Consider the following 19,746-nt stretch of genomic DNA (forward strand, 5'->3'; position numbering starts at 1 on the left):
GCACTGTCCATGACTGCAGCGCCTTAGACCAACAGGAAGATAGCTGTGTAGCATCTGATGTCCATAAACCAGGTATCTGGAGTACAGAAGGTACTCCAACAATAATTATGGGGATAGGAATGTCGTTGCTTAAAAGTTCAGAAGTAGATTTTGCATATTGAAACAAAAATTTTTGCAATAAAAATTCTGTAAATATACTGAAGTTTTATTTTGCACATAAGATCATATCTCAGCTCTCTACATGGAAATGTTACATAATGGTGCAATTATTTTATTCAGTAGAATGTTATTATTCATTTGATGAAGGTGGCATTACATGCATATGTAATTATGATGCACCACAACACTGTATGCGCGTGGAATTGGCTGAGGTTTGCAGGTGCTGATAGCCCGCCACAGTCCCTTACTTTTTCCAGGCAGGTAGCACACGAAGGGTAGGTACGGGTGCTGCCGCCACTACAGGTGCGTACGGATACGTGTAGTAGGGATACGTGTAGGCATACGGGTAGTAGTAGGGCACTGTAGTCACGGCTCCTGTAGAGTCCGAGCGGGCCAGCTGCGACGGCGCTGCCAGGGGCACGTAGTACGGCCAGTAGTAGGACGGGTACGGCGTCCTGAAAATAACAAACATCTCTTGTCTGAAACACATACAGAATTGGCGAAAAATATGTTCCTTCGATCTTCTTTCTACAGTTCGCAGCATTTCCGTATTGCATCATTATAGTTCAGCTTCTGTTGTGTACTCCACCAAACGATCCAAATACGAGATACCTGTTCACGATTAATACATCAGTTCCTGCCCCATATGTCCTACGTGATTCTTGTTACCGTTGTCCCAGAAGCTAAATAAACACAAATCCGTCATTCTTGTCACCCTGGCATCTCACAGCATGGTTTTTTAAATCTGCAAACCATCAGAGCATAGTGAGTCAGTCACATCCACTTTAGAGCCCAATGACCAGTAGTTCCCCACTGCCCCACTGCCCAGATAGGAGGTTATGTCCAGACCACTGTAGCCCACACCCTTCTCTGCGTTGTTGTTGTCTTCAGTCCAAAGATTGGTTTGATGAGCTCTCCATGCTACTCTATCCTGTGCAAGTTTCTTCATCTCCGAGTACCTACCACAACATACATCCTTCTGAAACTGCTTACTGTATTCACCTGTTGGTTTCCCCTACGATTCTTAACCTCCACGCTTCCCTCAATACTAAACTGGTGATCCCTTGAAGCCTCACAACGAGTCCTACCAACCGATCCCTACTTCTAGTCAAGTTGTGCCACAAATTCTTCTTCTCCCCAGTTCTTTTCAGTACCTCCCCACTAGTTATGTGATCCACCCATCCAATCTCCAGCATTCTTCTATGGCACCACATTTCAAAAGCTTCTGTTCTCTTCCTGTCTAAACTGCTTATCGCCCACGTTTCACTTCCACGTATGGCTACATTCCATGCAACTACTTTCAGAAAAGATTTTCTGACAGTTAAATCTTTACTCGATGTTAACAAACTTCCCTTCTTCAGAAACGCTTTCCTTGCCATTGACAGTCTACATTTTATATCTTCTCTACTTCGACCATCATCAGTTATTTTGCTGCCCAAATACCAGAACTCATCTACTACTTTAAGTGTCTCATTCCCTAATCTATTTCCTTTAGCATCATCTGATTTCATTCGACAATTCCACTACCCTTGTTTTGCTTTTGTTGATGTTCATCTTATATCCTCCTTTCCGTTCAACTGTTCTTCCAAGTCCTTTGCTGTCTCTGACGGAATTACAATGTCATCGGCAAACCTCAAGGTTTTTATTTCTTCTCCCTGGATTTTAATTCCTACTCCAAATCTTTCTTTTGTTTTCTTTTCTGCTTGCTCAATATACAGATTGAATAACATCTGGGATACGCTACAACCCTGTCTCACTCCCTTCCCAACCACTGCTTCCCAAATGTTCAAATGTGTGTGAAATTTTATGGGACTTAACTGCTAAGGTCATCAGTCCCTAAGCTTACACACTACTTAACCTAAATTATCCTACGATCAAACACACATACCCTTGCCCGAGGGACTCTAACCTCTGCCGGGCACTGCTTCCCTTTCATGCCCCTCGACTCTTATAACTGCCATATGGCTTCTGTACAAACTGTAAATAGCCTTTCGCTCCCTGTATTTTACCCCTGCCACCTTCAGAATTTGAAAGAGAGTATTCCAGTGAAAGTTGTCAAAAGCTCTCTCTAAGTCTAGGTTTGTCTTTCCTGAACCTATCTTCTAAGTTATTTCGTATGGTCAGTATTGCCTTGCATGTTACTACATTTCTACAGAATTCGAACTGATCTCATGAGGTCGGCTTCTACCAGTTTTTCCATTCGTCTGTAAAGAATTCGTGTTAATATTTTCCATCTGTGAGTTATTGAACTGATAGTTCGGTAATTTTCACACCTGTCAGCACCTGCTTCTTATTACATTCTTCTTGAAGCAAGTGGGTATTTCACCTGTCTCATAGATCTTGCTCACCAGATGGAAGAGTTTTGTCATGGCTGGCTCTCCCAAGGCTATCAGTAGCTTTAGGGGAATACTGTCTACTCACGGAGCCTTGTTTTGACTTATTTCTTTCAGTGCTCTGTCAAGTTCTTCAGGCAGTATCTTATCTCCCATCTCATCTTCATTTACGTCTTCTTTCATTTCCATAATATTGCCCTCAAGTACATCACCCTTGTATAGGCCCTCTATAGACTCCTTCCACCTTTCTACTTTCCCTTTTTTGCTTAGGACTGGTTTCCCAACTAAGCTGTTGATATTCGTACAGATGGTATTTTTCTCTCCAAAGATCTCTAATTTTCTTGTACTTGGCATCTGTCTTACATTCTTATATTTGTCCTCTAGCCATTCCTGTTTAGCTGGAATGGCTATCCTGGAGAAATTATCTATTCAGATACCCACCTCTCCCACCAGCACTCACATATCTTCTTGTAGTGTAACCTACATTTTGTTGTCAAGTGATTTAATGTACTGGTGTATGAAGTGCACCTTTGTCACAAAGCAACTTCCTCATCATAGCCAAATAAGAAAAACAGCTGTAAAGTGACGCAAATATTTCATCCATTCCTTAAGTTCTGTCACGTAAGAAACAGTGAGAAGATATAAAAGATGTTGTCACAGGAATGGAATCTCCCTTACTCTATCTGCTAACGGTTGGGTCAAGGTAGAGATAAGTTTTCATTCTGATTGTGGTCGCTGTAGTAGAGCTTAGGAAGTTACTCTGTGAAGTGCAGTGACGGATGAGTGGACTGGTACTCACGGGTAAATGGGAGCTGCTGGGACGGCGCTCCTCTCACCGATGTCGACTGCGCCTGTCCTGGAGCCGAGCTCCACCCCTTCCCCCTCCACCTTTGCCACCACAGGCGCCATCTTGTCCTCCATTTTGGCCACCACTGTGACGGGCTTCTCCTCCACCTTCACTGCTTCCTCCGCAACGGCCGCACCCACCAAGACAACCAACAGCTGTCAACATGACGCAACCTCATGGTTATCTTTGTACACCTACAGCAACAATCTGGAAGGCACCTTAACATATGTACAGGAGGGTTCTTCGCCTACTGCTGATCTGCATTATGCTTTATCATATACGTAAGTAATAACTCCATCTTTTGAAACTGGATGTTTCATTTGTTTGTACCAAACATATTTCACCTATTCGTGCCAGGAATATTTAGTGGACTATAACATACAAGAAAATTATTTAATCACGCGTATTTTGACAACAGATCTGTAGTGATTCTTCGCTTCTCCTTTTATTGTCTAAATATTTACTACTAAATTGTTGTGTTTTTTACACGTCATTTTTGTGCCCTTTTAATGTATCCACATGATTTTTTATTATGTATATGATAAAGCATAATTGAAGAGGCAACTGAGGATAAATGGGTGCAGATATTGATAATACTATTTGTGGTGATACGAGGTAGTACAGATGACCTTAAACTAGTAGTGCATTGGCTAAACCAAATATGCACGAATTCAATCTTAAAATCACCTTACATAAAGCAAAATTTATGACATTTTTGACAAATACCCAGTACAGTCACTGGTAGTAATTAACAACAAAATGCTTGTTCATACATCACATTTTAAATACCAAGGATAGCATAATGATCTATGAGCATGCTAATGATGCAGATGTTATGTTGCACAAATGTAAAGCAATATGTGGAACAATAAACAGAACATGTAAGTTAACTTTGGGGCAATTTTTAAGACAGTATTAAGAGGTAATACATATCTATGCATATGGCTCCAAAACCAATTACTATGTCGGAAGCGTGACTGCATACCATGTTTGCAGAAGTCTGGGTTGCTCAAATAACCAACAGAGGCAAGTAATGTGACCGCGACACTAGAAACACTTCGTTTCTGCTCGCGGATGACAGCATCGTATTTCCTACTCAATTTAGTGACCCTTTATTTGCTGTAACAGTACCTTTTTAGCACCCGTTTGAGTGAAAACTCTATTGTATAGACCTACAGGATTATCAAAATGTTGGAATCAATGCATGAAGGAAGCAAGCCCATTAATTTCGCTCAGGTGAAATCACACAGTGGAATCACTGGCAATGAAGCTATGACCGATTAGCCAAAGAAGCTGCCTCGGCAGGTCACACCATGTGATCTAACAACTACGGATTATCCGTATGTCCTATAGTATGCAGACGCATGACAGAAGCCCGGCAACGAAATTGGGAGGAAACAACAAGGCACAAAGGTAAGAAGGACGTAATAGTCCATCTGGCGGTCTCCTGTTCCACGAAGTCTCATAAATTCAGTGCTTAGGAAACTCGCCTTTCTAACAGGCAGACTCAGGTTCAATGACGGATGTTCCCGCAAACATCTTAATAGGCTGCACATCGTAGAGATACCCTTCCGCTGTTGAGGAGAGGAAAATGACGCAACAGCTTTTTCTGTGAAGTACTACAATCCTTTTACAAGAACTTGTGCACCTTGCCGGCCGCTGGTGGCCGAGCGGTTCTGGCGCTACAGTCTGGAACCGCGCGACCGCTACGGTCGCAGGTTCGAATCCTGCCTCGGGCATGGATGTGTGTGTTGTCCTTAGGTTAGTTAGGTTTAAGTAGTTCTAAGTTCTAGGGGACTTATGACCTCAGCAGTTGAGTCCCATAGTGCTCAGAGCCATTTGAACCATTTTGAAGATGGTAGGTGGAGCACTCTTCTCAGCTGCTGTGATGTACAGATTCACGATTACCAGGTATCGACGTCTACACCACCATTTCAATGAGAACTTACTGCATAAAAGTGTTCTACAATTAGTGGTTTGTAACTATGCGTGTTCTTTCTACAACCTCTGGTGTGCGTGCAAACTAACAAATATTCTAACACCAATTTTCAGTCAACGCCTGTATATTTCTTGTAAATATGAACTGGCTGTATGGTGTATGCCAAAGGCCAAAACACTAAATAAAAGAAGTTAACTATAAAGCTCTAAAAGTATAAAAAAATCAAATGTTATAAAACTATGACGACAATGTTACAGGGAATCAAGAGGCAGATAAATAAAAAGACAGACGACAACAAAATACAAGCAGCAGAAGTGATGTTCTTGAGGGGACTGAAGGACGGCTTAAGAAGGAAACTAATCGGATTTTAAAACATTCATAATGAGTCGAAAGTGTGTTCTGTTAATGAGAAGATTATTGAATTCAGAGGTACTGGGAAGCAGATGTGAACGGAGTGAGGTATGAAAGGCTGCCGCAGGAAGTCATGAACGAAGATTGGAAAGAAAAGACAGAGGGCGACGAAGGAAATGGTGGATATAAAATTTGTGAAGACGACACAGGCAGACGCCTCGTGCCTGCATGAATCATGAGCGGGAAGAATGGCTGTCTGTGGCCGATGGTAAGGCATCGAATTTATCTGATTTTCTCGTCTCAGTTATTTCGCGAGATATGTGTGGCAGGTATTAATATACTGCTTGATTCTTCTTGGAACTTGCTTTTTCTGAGTCTTAACAGTAAATCTCTCGGTAGCGCACAATGCTTCTCCGATACCATCTGCCAATAGAGATCGATGAAACCTCTGAGACACTTGTCTCTTATTTGAATTTTCTCTATCTTCTGTAGCAATCGTAGCTCGTGAGTCTCCTACACTGACGAGCAGTTTCCAACAATCGGTTGAACTATTCTGTTTTAACCTACCTCCTCGGACCGAGCGAGGTGGCGCAGTGGTTAGCACACTGGACTCGCATTCGGGAGGACGACGGTTCAATCCCGCGTCCGGCCATCCTGATTTAGGTTTTCCGTGATTTCCCTAAATCGCTCCAGGCAAATGCCGGGATGGTTCCTTTGTAAGGGCACGGCCGACTTCCTTCCCAGTCCTTCCCTAAACCGATGAGACCGATGACCTCGCTGTTTGGTCTCTTTACCCAAACAACCCAACTCCCCTACCTCCTCGGAAAATAATGAACATTTTCTTTGGATTCCGTCTGTCAATTTCATCCTGGTATCTGTCCTGCCTACAACTAGTTTGATGTAATTTCTTTCGCTTTAAACTACTCCTGAAGCTCTATAGGGAAAACTTCAGGACTTCAACAACAGCATGCAGCACTAATAACAGGTAAGTAACAAGTGTCGCAGAAAAAAACGAAAATCAAAGTCGCCATGTATTTTATTTTACAAATTTAGTATTGCAATAGCCAGTAATTCTTCATCCTTCATTCAGTAGGCAACCAACGTGTCTCAAATACCTGGAGCAAAATATTAGCACCATCCCACAGAATGTATCATCACTAAACTAATAGAATTTAAGTGTAATAGTCGCCTGATGCCGTGCGGCGACATACTTTACCTAATAATAAGATGAATACAAAACAAAGTAGCGATTGTTTTATGGATAGTATCGAAACTGAAAGAAATCTGTATGATCAAGGGCTCTAATCGCCTAACATAGCAGCAGATTTTCTAGACAGAATTTTTCTTTAGGATTTCATAAAAGTTTCTTGTATTGCTCTCTATAAGTTCAGTTTTGCTTCATTCAACTTGTGTTTACCAATGAGGCGCTGGCTTCGGTTAAATCTGTGTAGAAGCGCGCTTTGCTTTTTGAGGACTTTCGAAAATGGGTACTGAACTGCAGCGGGTTTTTTCCATCACATTTAATGAATGCAAGAGCGATAGTTTTTGCTTGGTTCAAAAGTGTCTAAATATTACCGTATAAAATTCTTGATTTTCATCCACTGGCTTCGAAACTGTTTATATATTAAAAAATCTTAAAATATTTATAGTTTTATCATTCCAAGTATTGTGATGTTATCATGGTTGTACCACTTTTTAACTTCAATTAAAATATGTGACGTACGCCAGAGAAGTTACTGGTTTCAAAGACAAACCAGACAGACAACTTTTTCTAAATGAATCTAAGTAAAAATATTCACGTAACAAACCAACAATGTTCTAAAAGAGAATTAAATTCAACGTACAACAAAACTTTACAGTGTGCTGGTTGTAATATATAAAAGGACAGTATAGTTTTATTATTAGAATGACTATTAAAGTCGCTTGCACATTACAGTAAATTATACGAAGGTCACAGCTTGTTCCGAGTGCAGGTAGAGCTTAAAATGCGCAGGATAGTTAAACGATTTTGCATAGATGGTACTGAATGTAAATAACTAGTCTTTAAGCGCCATAATCCAAACAAAAATAATTCCAAAAATTTTCCATTAACAACCGTGGGGATCAAGGAACACTTTCCACGTACACTGAATATCTAAAGTTGTTTTCTTTACTCTATGCATTCCTGTGACACTGTAACTGTTTCTTCAGCTTCAAATCCCACAATCCAGAAAGTGTTCTGATCTCTCACCACTCCTGTAACCTCTGGTTAGGAACCTGTTGACATTCCAGAGGCATACGATGGTCAAACTTTGAAATAGGCGTCAGTGATGCTGTCCATTTTACCGTTCACTTATGCTGGATCGGATATATCCATCTGACCTTGTTAATGCTATTACAATTTGCCTTCCGCTCGCCACAAGTAGCAGTAAACAACAGGAGACGCTAGAATTACAGCAAGCAACGGGCTGCTTTTTTGAGCACAATCGGTCCCCATAATAGCATCATTGAATGCAGCAAGTTGAATTGTCTATGGGATCGCTCACTGAAGCAGGTGTGAGAATGACTAACAATAGTAAAACGTGGAACTTAAAACTCGTATTCGATAAGGACGTTGCTGCAATGTAGTACGACAATGACTCAAAGGAACAAAGAGAAACGAGAAACGAAAATAAGTGAGGCAGTAAATAACGCAACTGGTTTGTCAACCAGCTTTATCAAGCGACGCCATGGAGACAAGTTTTCATCAACAAACACGTTCATATATTGTTTTTCAGTCATTATCTCTGCGAATGCAATAGTCTCTCTTAACAACAAAACATCCACAGTCTTTTCTTGGAGTTAGAGACGATAGAGAAGGTATGTGGCGTACAGAATGTGCATCCGAAACGTGTGTCTGTAGTCGTATGGTTTCATACCTTAACGATTTGTGCGTTGTTTCTGAAAACCATTTTGTGCACCAGGGCAAGGGATGTTAATTATGCGTGAATACCCTATGTGGAGGTGGCTCCCTCCTTGTTTACCATATTATCACTCTACATATTTGGCTATACGAACTAGTACATATTCCTCGATAATTCTTGTTTGTATTACTAGGATCAAGTTTCTACGGCAGTGACACGGTGCTAACTGAAAGAGTTTTTCATGCCACTTACTCATTTTTTTCCCTTTTGACCCACTGGCATCCCTATTTCACGCAGTTACTACCGGCTACTTTCGCATGGCAACTTTTGAAATTATTGATGCATATACAGGATTGTGGAAGACTAAAATTGACTCTAAGCGAACTGCAGTTTCCTGCAATGATTCATATGATATGCTGACGTCCAAACTAACGAACATGAATTCCGTAAATGCTAAAACTATATTACTTCATGTGCACATGCAGGATAAAACACATTTCGCCATGATCTCTCCATCGTCCAATGCAACGTCGGCAACTCTTACTAAGCAACTGAATTCCGGTAAATAAGATTTAAAAAAAAAAAGGGTTAAAATGGCTCTGAGCACTACGGGACTTAACTTCTGATGTCATCAGTCCCCTAGGACGTAGAACTACTTAAACCTAACTAACCTAAGGACATCACACACATCCATGCCCGAGGCAGGATTCGAACCTGCGACCGTAGTGGTCGCGCGGTTCCAGACTGTAGCGCCTATAACCGCTCGGCCACTCCGGCCGGCAAATAAGATTTCATGTGAGAACTATGCGACCATTCTTGCACTGCGTGATGTGCCTTTTCATTCGAACAGAGCTATTTGCCACCCAAATGCTTCTTCGAGTAGTCCAAATCACACGGAAATCGCTTGGGGAAAGACTTAGTGAGCATAGTGTATGCGAAAGTAACTCAGACCTCAGGTTTGTGATTATCACAGGTGGTGTTTGGAGTGCGGGGTCCGTGGATTATCACACCTGCAGAAAGAAAACCAGGTCGAAGATGATAACTCCCAAATGAGGACCAGAAAAACTTTCCTGCTGATTACTGCTGTTCGAATTTATTTGGTTTGGACTACGAGGAACGACGCCATTCCTTACTCAATCTCAAGAGCGCCCGTGCAATAGTTTTTTTTTGGGAGGGGGGGGGGGGGGAGGCGGGGACTTAGCAAGCCGTCAGAGTATGGAGTAATTCTAATGATTTGGAAGACGAATGGCGACATACAAAGTTCTAGTTCTGCTCCTGTCAAAAACTCAAGTAATACCGACTTTTAAATAATTTTCTTGAAAGAAAAACAGCTGATTACACTATATTTTTTCCTTTTGTTTTTTCCTTTTGCTGAGAGCTTTGCGGGGACGGGGGAGGGGGGGGGGGGGGGGGCTAGCCACAGGCTTCGGGTGTCCTTGCACGATCTGCTCGTTTCTATTTTACAAGAGTATTTTTACCTCATGTACTGAATTTGTAATGGAACAAGCAGGACACGATACTGAACAAAGCTGCAAAAGAGTACCAAAATCACATCTTATATTGTCTTAAAATTTACTAAACTTGTACTTGGTACTTACGAAGATCGCCTTCATGGTGGTTAGTGAGAGTCGCTACCGATTCGGAACTGAGAAGCTAATGTCCAAACAGAGCGTCCTGTGGCACATATATATAGCAGTAGTCGTTACCCTAACTTAGTCTCGTATCTTAATTGTCTCTCTACTCCGGGCCATCTACACCTACCGCGGGAAAATTTGGTCATCAGATAGGTATTTTGTGTGACGGGGTTGCGGGCAACGTAAATCCCGCAATGAATGAAAACTAAGATAACTAATGGAGTTTTCTGTTGCGGCTAGGAGCCGTAAAACCCAGCGACAAGGAAATGGCGCCGAAATACCTAATTGATATGAACAGATTCTCCCACAGCCTTCATGTCCGTTTTCTTCAACTAATTTGATGTTTCTATTTTGCTTAATTTTCTTTTTAATTCGTTATTATAACTTCGACTTTTCTTTGCTGAATACAATATTCGCTTGCGTAATGCAAATGTTTTAGTTATTGCGTGATGAAAACTGTAAAATGTAAAATCAGTTTTAAAATACTGAGTTATAGGTCTCTAAATATTCAAAAAATTAACAAAAAAGACTTTAGAGACACACGGAGACGACTTTCTGTTATCCACCAACTGCAACCACTATACGTCAATGGATGTAAATCTCGGAAAAAGTCGTACATTTCTTATCGCAGAATGTCAATGTTTTCACTTTCTATGGAGAGGTTAACTCGAACAATGCAGTAACCAAAATTCCAAGGATGAAAGGAAACTTCACGCTAAATCGTGGCGTGCTTTGTAGAGAGGCTTACAGCAAACTATCACTACTTTTTATTTTATAAATAATTCAAAAGCCAATATCGCTTAAATACCTAATATACCTAATACAAAATTTGCAGAACGAGTAGTGAATTTAACAGATATCGTTTTTAGTCAACAAGAAGTGGAGTTGCTTAGCAAAGCTTTGCAATACAGTATTCCCCAAAATTGTAGCTCTAAGCAAGTTAGCGAAGTCGTTGCTCAAACGAAAATAGCGTTACAAGTAGCACGTTTTAAAGAGAATGAAGTAATGGCCACAGCTACCAAGGTAGCTAAGATATTGGAAGATAGTACGAAATTCCGGACTCAAGTAAGTAAAGAATGTAATACATTAAATTGTACAAATCAAAAATTGGTAGAAAATCGCGCTATTGCGGTCCCAGCAGATAAGTCTAAGGCCACAGTCATCATTCGGGAAGCTATGTTTCCAAAACAGAGCATTTTTTTCGCGAAAACAACATCAGGCAAATGACTAAGAATCCAATTAATAAGTTTAATACGGAAGTTAGGAAAGCAATAGATCGGTCACATTTTTTGCTGGATGATAAAACTAGGCGTGATTTAAAAATGATGGCAGTCGAATTACGTAACTTTAGGCCCCAGGTTAAGACTCACAAAGTAGAAAAAAGCATTAGCCCGATTGTGGATGGAAGGAAAGCTCCTAATGCCAAGTTGAACAAATATCTTAATAATAAGTTGAAAGACCTATATGTGTTTGAAACCTCTTACAGTTTAAAGAATAGTTATGAGTTGGCAAGTTTCCTTACGGATGTAGCAGTACCAGAGGTACTGGTATGTTTTGATATAAAAAAATTGTATACTAATATTCCAATTAAAGGGTGTTTTTAAGTGGTTAAGAATAATTTCATAAAGCATTGTAAGCTGAGCCAGGCCGAACTTGTGGAATTTGTCGATCAAATAGAAACGTCACTATCATTTAACTGCTTTCAGTTTAATAACAAGTATTACAGTCAGCGTGACGGCTTAGCAATGGGCACTTGCCTAACTACTACGCTGGCCGATATATTTATAAACAGCCTGGAAAGTAAGTTATTCAGGGATAATATAGCGCTAAGAGAGAAAACGGTTTATTATGAGAGATATGTAGATGACATTATAGCCCTCGTGATAGGTGATAGAAAAGACTTCAATGATTATTTAAATGCGCTGAATGCTATGCATAAGCAGACCATATTTACAGTAGAAGTTGAAAGTAATAATAGTATTAACAACTTTGACCTCACTATTAGTAATGCAGCCGGCCGTCATACGTTTAGAATTTACAGGAAACCAGTAGCTACAACCTTGTTATTCATGCGCAATCCAACCATCCATCTAAGTATAAAAAGTCCTATTTTTGTTCAATGATACATGGGCTCTTAAAGTTGCCGTTGCAACGGAGCAGCGTTAGGCAAGAGATAGATGTTCTAAAACTTATAGCCAGTAGCAATGGTTATGATGCGGCCATGGTGGACAGGTTGCTTACAAAAATTTTAAAAAAGCAGGGATAAGAAGGAATGGACACCTAACAATAGTAGGGGTAAAAAGTATGTTCCAATGACATATCAAGGCCCGTTTTCTGACAAGACAGACCGACAGTTTCGTAAGTCCGGCGTGGTCCTGGCATTTAGCACGAAAAATAGTTTGCGCTCGAAGCTTAGGCATACGATTGAAGACAGCACCGATAAATTTAGAAACACGGGGGTATACAGCTTGCAATGTGGCGGGTGTCAAGGCTTTTATGTGGGGCAAAGGGGGTGATCGTTTTTTACGAACGTTCGTGAGCACACGAGTGCACACAGTAAGTCCGCTTTGGGTGACCATCTGCGGGACTCTAACCATAAAATTACTGATATGCAATAAGGTATGAAAGTCTTGCATAAAGCACCTAAAGGAAGCAAACTCAACGTTTTGGAAAACATCGAAATTTACAAAAACAGAAAGAGGTTTCCATGCGAATTGTTGAATGACCAGTTAGAATTTCTTTCACATATTTGATGCGGTGCTCTAGAGATCCTGTGCGGCCTGTTCACAAACTATGATTGGTGTTGTGTATCTGTTATACTCGGAAAACCACCTACAGAGTTCTGCTAAAAACTTTTCTGACCTGGCCTCCCTTAATTTCATGTGCCTATGCAAGTTTTCATAGTCGGACTATAATGAGTGTATAGATGGTGAGAGCCTTTTATAGCACGTTAGTACTTTTTTAGCGTTTACAATACCTAAGACCGTAGTGCCCAGACAGGTAAAGCCCAGCATATAGGTTTTAATCACTCGCCACATTGTATCTAAGTTGTGTTATGAATAGCTTACTATGTGTAAATTCCTGACTTCCATGTATGAATAAGGGTAAATTGTAATATGTAGTTCTGTATGGCGCTAATATGGATAATGCCTTTGCTTCATATGCTTTTACTCTGTAATTGACGTACTTCATAGTATGTAGAGTATGCATAGCATGTATAGTATGTACAGTAAGTGCATGCGAAAGCTTTGCATGGGTATTTGATTAGCAGTAATAGTAAAGCTGTTTTGTAGTAGTGATGATGATGAGGTCCCATACTCCGAGGAGCGTAGGGGACGATGCGGGAGACCCGCACCGCCGACTAGGCAAGGTTCTAGCGCAGGTGGTTTGCCATTGCCTTCCTCCGACCGTAATGGGAATGAATGATGATGATGATGAAGACGACACAACAACACTTAGTCATCTGAACCGCTGGGAATCGAACCCGGGACCCCGTGCGCGGGAAGAGCGAACGCTACCGCAAGACCACGAGCTGAGGACATTGCAGTAGTAATGCGTGATTATACCGTGGGACTGTATGTGCACTGCTGGGATAGCCGGCCGGTTGTGAACCACTAGAATCGCAGCAGGTATGTTGCAGGCCAATTGAGACTCAAGTGACGCTATAGAGGGTGATTAAAAGGATGCACACAAAGTGAAATACTGAGAGGAGCCGGCCGCTGTGGCCGAGCCGTTCTAGGCGTTTCAGTCCGGAAACGCGCTGATGCTACGGTCGCAGGTTCGAATCCTGCCTAGGGCATGGATGTGTGTGATGTCCTTAGGTTACTTAGGTTTAAGTAGTTCTAAGTCTAGGGCACTGATGACAGATGTTAAGTCCCGTAGTGCTAAGAGCCATTTGAACCTTTTTTTTTTTACTGTGAGGAATCGACATACAATAACTTTGGAATACGAACTTATGGCCATGGTAGTATCTTGAGCCAGTGCAAACTTTGCAATGTCAGGAACAACAAGGCCAATCAGTGTACACGAATTGGAAAAATTCTTTCAATAGTCCGTCCCATGAACAAAGTGTAAGAACTAAAGAGAAAGAAAAACGTCGATTACCCAAAGTAACAAATAACCTTGAAATTGCAGAAATTGATTGAACGCTGAAATTTAGTTAAAATAGTGTACGGAAAAATAAATGTTATTATGTGTTATCTATGTATTGTAGTAGCCCGTTCTGCGACACTGAACTAGGTCTCTGATGCTAAAGAACAGTGGTCTTTATTCTTTTTTTTTTCCTGTTCTGGAAGCGAAAAGCTACGTACTTTTCTTGTGGAGGTCGATAGTACGTAAGAGTTTTCACACGTAGTTGTGTGTTCCTTAATTTCATTTCCCATCATGTGAGTTAATGAAGAGGATAATAATATAAGAAAACTGATGCGGAGATTCTTTTGGCCATCTGTCTTTCGTCTGTCGTAATGGCGCACAGGCAACCATTACGTTAAAGTTAGAAACGTTGATTACTTGCGGCCTTCACTCGACAATATGAGCAGAGAAATTAACTTTAAACTGTTTTGCTTCCTATTTGAAAGTCGTTACATTTAAGGCAGGCTGATTACAATTTGAATTTAACTGAGAATAAATTTCAAAGCTCTAGCCCAGGCTGTTCCAGCTCGGCTCCGTTGTGAGCCGCGGAGCGCTCCCTGCTCCAGGGAGCCGTGTCGCTCGTTGTGACCAGTCAAGTGGGCCGGCACTCCGGCACGCGTCCCTTAAGACGTGCTGACATGCTACACCAGAAAATACGATGTTCAGGAAATAAATAAAAAACAACTGTTTTACAAGAAATTGCATACTAAATTTATTGGGCCTCTGTAGCTTGACATTTTCTTTTCATTACAAGATCGGAAGTATCAGGCGTCAAAGTGTTTGCAGCGTTAATGCGGAGGACGGCCTTCATTGTAGCATCCTGAAGAAACGATCGTTCCTTACTTTTTACTCTTTTCATTGCTGAGAAAAGCTGCTCCCAACAATACGTAGACCCAAACATGCACACGATGTGAGCGGCATTGTTGTGAAGCTTGGGAAATGTTTTTTGCTGTAATGAACGATACCATCGTGACAAATCCAACGTGTTGTAGTACTTCTCTTTCAACAAAGTTGAATTTTGCAAATCAATAATCTCCAATTGAAGTGACGATGACAAGTCATCGGGGGAAACTGAAAAAGGAGTGCTGAACACCTTAAGTTCCATTTCCAAACTAGTGAGGTCTCGGGATCGTGTTTCAAACGACGTAATGAGCTACTTTAACTTTGCTTGATAATCCCCGAAAGTAGTACCTTCAGGTTGTTTTATAGAAGCAAGACGATTGAAGAACGTTAAATGTCCATTACTCATCTGCCTCTCAAATAAACTTAACTTTTCCATGAACGCTTTGATCTGGTCGTGCATGTCAACGATTATTTGCCTTTTGCCCTGCCATGACAGATTTAAATTATTCAGATGCATAGTTATGTCAGCTAGGAACGCCAGATCTGATATCCATTTTATATCTTTCAGACAACGCATTTCTTCCCCTTTCATTTCGAGAAAAGGGGATATTTCCTCACGAATGGCAAAGAAAACATCAAGAACTTTTCACCGACTCAGTGAACGAACTGTAGTGCGGTAAGTTATATCACCATACTCCGCTTCCATATATTTCAGGAATCCTTTGAATTGGCGATGATACATACCGTGACGCCGCACAAAATTCACGCACTTCACATCTTTCATTACGCCACCTAGCTCTACTGTTTCAGCACACAGTGCCTCTTGGTGAATAAAACAATGAAGAGTCAAAATGTCTTTCCAGAATTCGTTCCTGAGGTTATTTTTCAAACGAGAAGCAAAACCTTGCTGACGCCCGATCCTTTCTGGTGCACCGACTGTCGCTACAGAATGGAGCTAATCCCACGGCAAATTCATATTGTCCACTGATTCACAAACAGCTTCAAAAATGTCACGTTCTGTTGCGGTGTAATCGAGCGGTACCACATCCAAGTTCTTCAGTTACTTGCAGCTCCAGGTCGACACCACGCACAAAGATTGCAAGCTGAGCACATTCCGATACGTCGGTGCTTTCGTCAAGCGCTAGCGAAAATGCAACAAAGCTCTCCGCCTTTTTTCTGAACTGTGTCTCTAAATCCGCTGCCATGTCCACGATTCGATGAGACATTGTTTGCTTCGAAAGGCAAACCCTTCAATTGCCTCCACCTCCCTTAGAAAAAAACATTCTGCAACTGCTACCATGCACGATTTTACGAGTGGTCCCACCGAAAACGGCTTGCTACTCGTCGCAATGATGTGAGCGACCCTGTAGCTTGCTCGAACTGCATATTCAGTAGTGTTATTTCCGCTCTCATTCACCTGAAAATTATAAACGCATTACAGAACACCAACTGTGTTGCATGTTTTGATACCCCCCGTATTACGAAACCATTTTTATACTTACGTCTCCTGGTACGCCGTTCTTAAGCCTAGCTACCAGTTCTCTGCGTGCAACGCCTTCTACCTGATCGTAGTGCGCTGCTTGAAGACGTGTATAATGTCGTTGTATATTGTACATCTTCGCAGAATTAAATACTTTATGACATACAAGACACTGCGGACGACCATCCCTCTCAGTGAATAGAAAGGTATCCTCCAATAGAGGTACAGGGCTACCGCGGCTAGTCATAGCTGTAATTGAACACGGATTATTGCGTCAGTTGCGGCTGCGTGCGGCCAGGGGGCAGTCAGTTCGCTCACTTCTTACCTCCATGAAGTCGCCGGATATATTTGCTCTTACAATAAATTTTTCCGGCACAGCTCTGTGCAATGCTGGCCGACCTATCTGTCATTTATGAAAGGAAGCAACTGATTTTTCTATTGCAATAATCGGGATGATCATGGATGGGAGAAATTAGTAAATTCTTTAAATTGAAATGAATGGTTGTTAAAAGTTACTTTTTATGAGAAAGATTATTATTACGAGATTTTTAAAACATTTACATGGGACTTATATTAATACTCAGGCTCCGACATCGCTGCACCGCGACCGGGCCAGCCAACACGATACACCATACCAGACCAGAGCAGACTCCAGACTAGCAACAACTTACTGCTACAGCTACACAGTTCCTACTGCAGTCAACACTGCTCTCTGGTCAGAGATTTTCTTATACCTTGCATATTGCAGGAGCAATACACCTCTTACAAGACAAACTTTCTGGCATTTGGGTGCACTTGCATCCACTGAATAGCATAGTTCTGAGTCACTTAGAAGATTGTACAAATCATCTGAAAGCACTTGCTCTCTAACGTCTGCCATAAGTGGACAAATTAATACTACGCACTCAGGAGACCTGGCCCGTCAACAAACGGACGTTTCTGAGTGCCGTTTCCCAAACCCTTTCTTGCACTGAAGTCTTTTGATAGTAATCTTCCCCCGTTATCACAAAATAAACAATGAATACTTTTACGAGGGCGTGCTGGAACGTAACGCCTCAGAGTTTTGTATGTGAAAACTCTGAAAGATTTTTAAATAAAACAAGAGATATTAACATTCTACAACTTCATTCTTCATGTCTACATATTTGCAGCCCTCATCCGTTAGAGGGCTCCCAATTGTAGCGTGTAACATGGCGGTTTGTAACGTAACTATGTCCGTGCGTGAGAAACGGGGTGCTGTAATCGAGTTTCGAGTTGGAGTATTTCGTCCACACATGGAGCACGATTTCCTTCAGCATGACAATGTCGGAACACAAAAGGGCGCTGTGTTATCTGCAACAATTCGACGTCTTGCGTTCACTGCAATCGGTCATCCTCCGTACAGTCCCGACTTGGCCCCATCCGATTTTCATCTGTTTCCAAAACTTAAGGTACACCTTCGAGGACTTCATTTTAATTGTGATGTAGCGATGCAATCAGAGATGATGATGTGGCTACGTTAGCAAAGTCAAACATTCTACAGCACGGCTTCACAACATACGTGCTCACGGAGCAAGCTGTGAGCAGCAAGGCGCGAGCACGGAGCAGCGCGAGCACGCTACCCCCACTACCAGACCAGAGCGGAGAGTGGGGAGAGTCACGTGGGGTACACAACAGCTGCCGCCAGTCGATGTAAATCCGCGGCCACCTGCAGGGATATCACTCACGAATTATTACTGCGACAAATGAAACAAATAAAGGAGAATGTAGACGTGTCACATAATTTTACTAGCTTAGTGTATGCCTCTACCATCTGTAGACACTGAAACTAAAGAATTCCACGACAATCCTATATTTTCAACACTTTCTTCAACGCTACTTAAAATATCACCTCCGGTTGTAGTGTTCTTCATGGCTACTACATCGAGGAGCTCCTCCCTCACCTGAAGATCTCTATTAAGACCTCTAATAAATATGGCAAGCTGCGCTGTTCCAGTGATATCAACACTTTCGTCCAGAGCTGGAGAATACGCCATAAAATCTTTACAGATATTTGCAAGCTGGCTCTGGACGTCGTCTGCCATGTCCTGTATGCGACGCATAATGGTCATGTTAGATAATGGCACAATCGGAAATTGTTGAACTTGAGATGGACACAAATGTTCCGCTGCAACTAACAAACATTCTTTTATTAAATCGCCATCAAAAAGGGGCACAGGGATTTTGCTAAAAGCAAAGCAGTTTTGTAACCCACTCTGAGAGCTGCCTCAGTTGATTTTTCTTCGTCGTCCAGATCTTCTTCGGATAGCTTCCTTTTAAGTTTAATAACTTCCTGTGCACGATCTGGTCAATCACATTTTCCACGTCCGTAGTCTTTCGCGTGGTACGACATATAATGTCGCTGCAAATTAAATTTCGTAAAAGAATTCAGTGTTTTGTGACATACTAAACATTATGCAACACCATCTTTTTCTGTAAACAGATACAATTCCTCCCAATGGGGGTTGAACTGCGAAAGCATGGTTGGGGTTACACAACGGCGACTTCACATGATTCTTAACCAGCGAAGTGACTGTTAAGAGCTGATCGTAGTACTTTAAACATTACACAGTCGGCGCGAATTCAATAGGCACGCTGCGGCCCTATTCAAACGTGCGCGCGCATTTCCCCTCCCTCCCCACCCTCACTACTCCGCGACCTTGCAGCTGCTCGCGAGCACGTGCCCGAGCAGACGCGAGTACTCACGCTCAAAACCGGCCAGTTGTTAAGCCCTGTTCTACAGTGACGGTATCAACAAACTGACCTCTCGTTGGGAGAAATGTGTTCGTCAGCATGGTGGCTACATTGAGAAACAAATATGTAGACATGGCTAGTAAATATGTAGAATGTTAATAACGTTTGTTTTATTTAAAAAGCCTTAAGAGTTACCATGTAACTAATTCGGGAGCTTTACTTTTCAGCGCACCCTCGTAGTTTGAGTTTAGTCGTCCCACTCACGTTACCTCTCGTTTATTTTGCAGAATTTTGGGTTTTAGAAATTAATTTGATTGTGACTGACAACGTGTTATTTTCTTCATCAGTGATTCTCGAACCAATAATTCCATAGTACTTGTTTAGTGCGAGACAGCAGTGTACATCCTATTTATGTTGATTGGCCATACTCTAATA

General features: G+C 41.6%; 1 protein-coding gene across 1 annotated transcript in view; it reads right to left on the reverse strand.

The window, feature by feature from the left end:
* Window positions 1-312: 312 nt before the first annotated feature.
* LOC126263707 (uncharacterized) overlaps window positions 313-19,746 on the reverse strand; it is a 37,612-nt gene continuing 18,178 nt past the window's right edge. The window contains exons 2-3 of the mRNA XM_049960849.1: window positions 3,292-3,494; window positions 313-614 (exon numbers count right to left, since the gene is read on the reverse strand). Coding sequence (XP_049816806.1) covers window positions 404-614; window positions 3,292-3,413 — 333 coding nt within the window. The 5' untranslated portion in view covers window positions 3,414-3,494 and the 3' untranslated portion in view covers window positions 313-403. The remainder of the gene's footprint in view (window positions 615-3,291; window positions 3,495-19,746) is intronic.

Source organism: Schistocerca nitens, chromosome 6, assembly GCF_023898315.1.
Source record: "Schistocerca nitens isolate TAMUIC-IGC-003100 chromosome 6, iqSchNite1.1, whole genome shotgun sequence".
NCBI lineage: Eukaryota > Metazoa > Arthropoda > Insecta > Orthoptera > Acrididae > Schistocerca > Schistocerca nitens.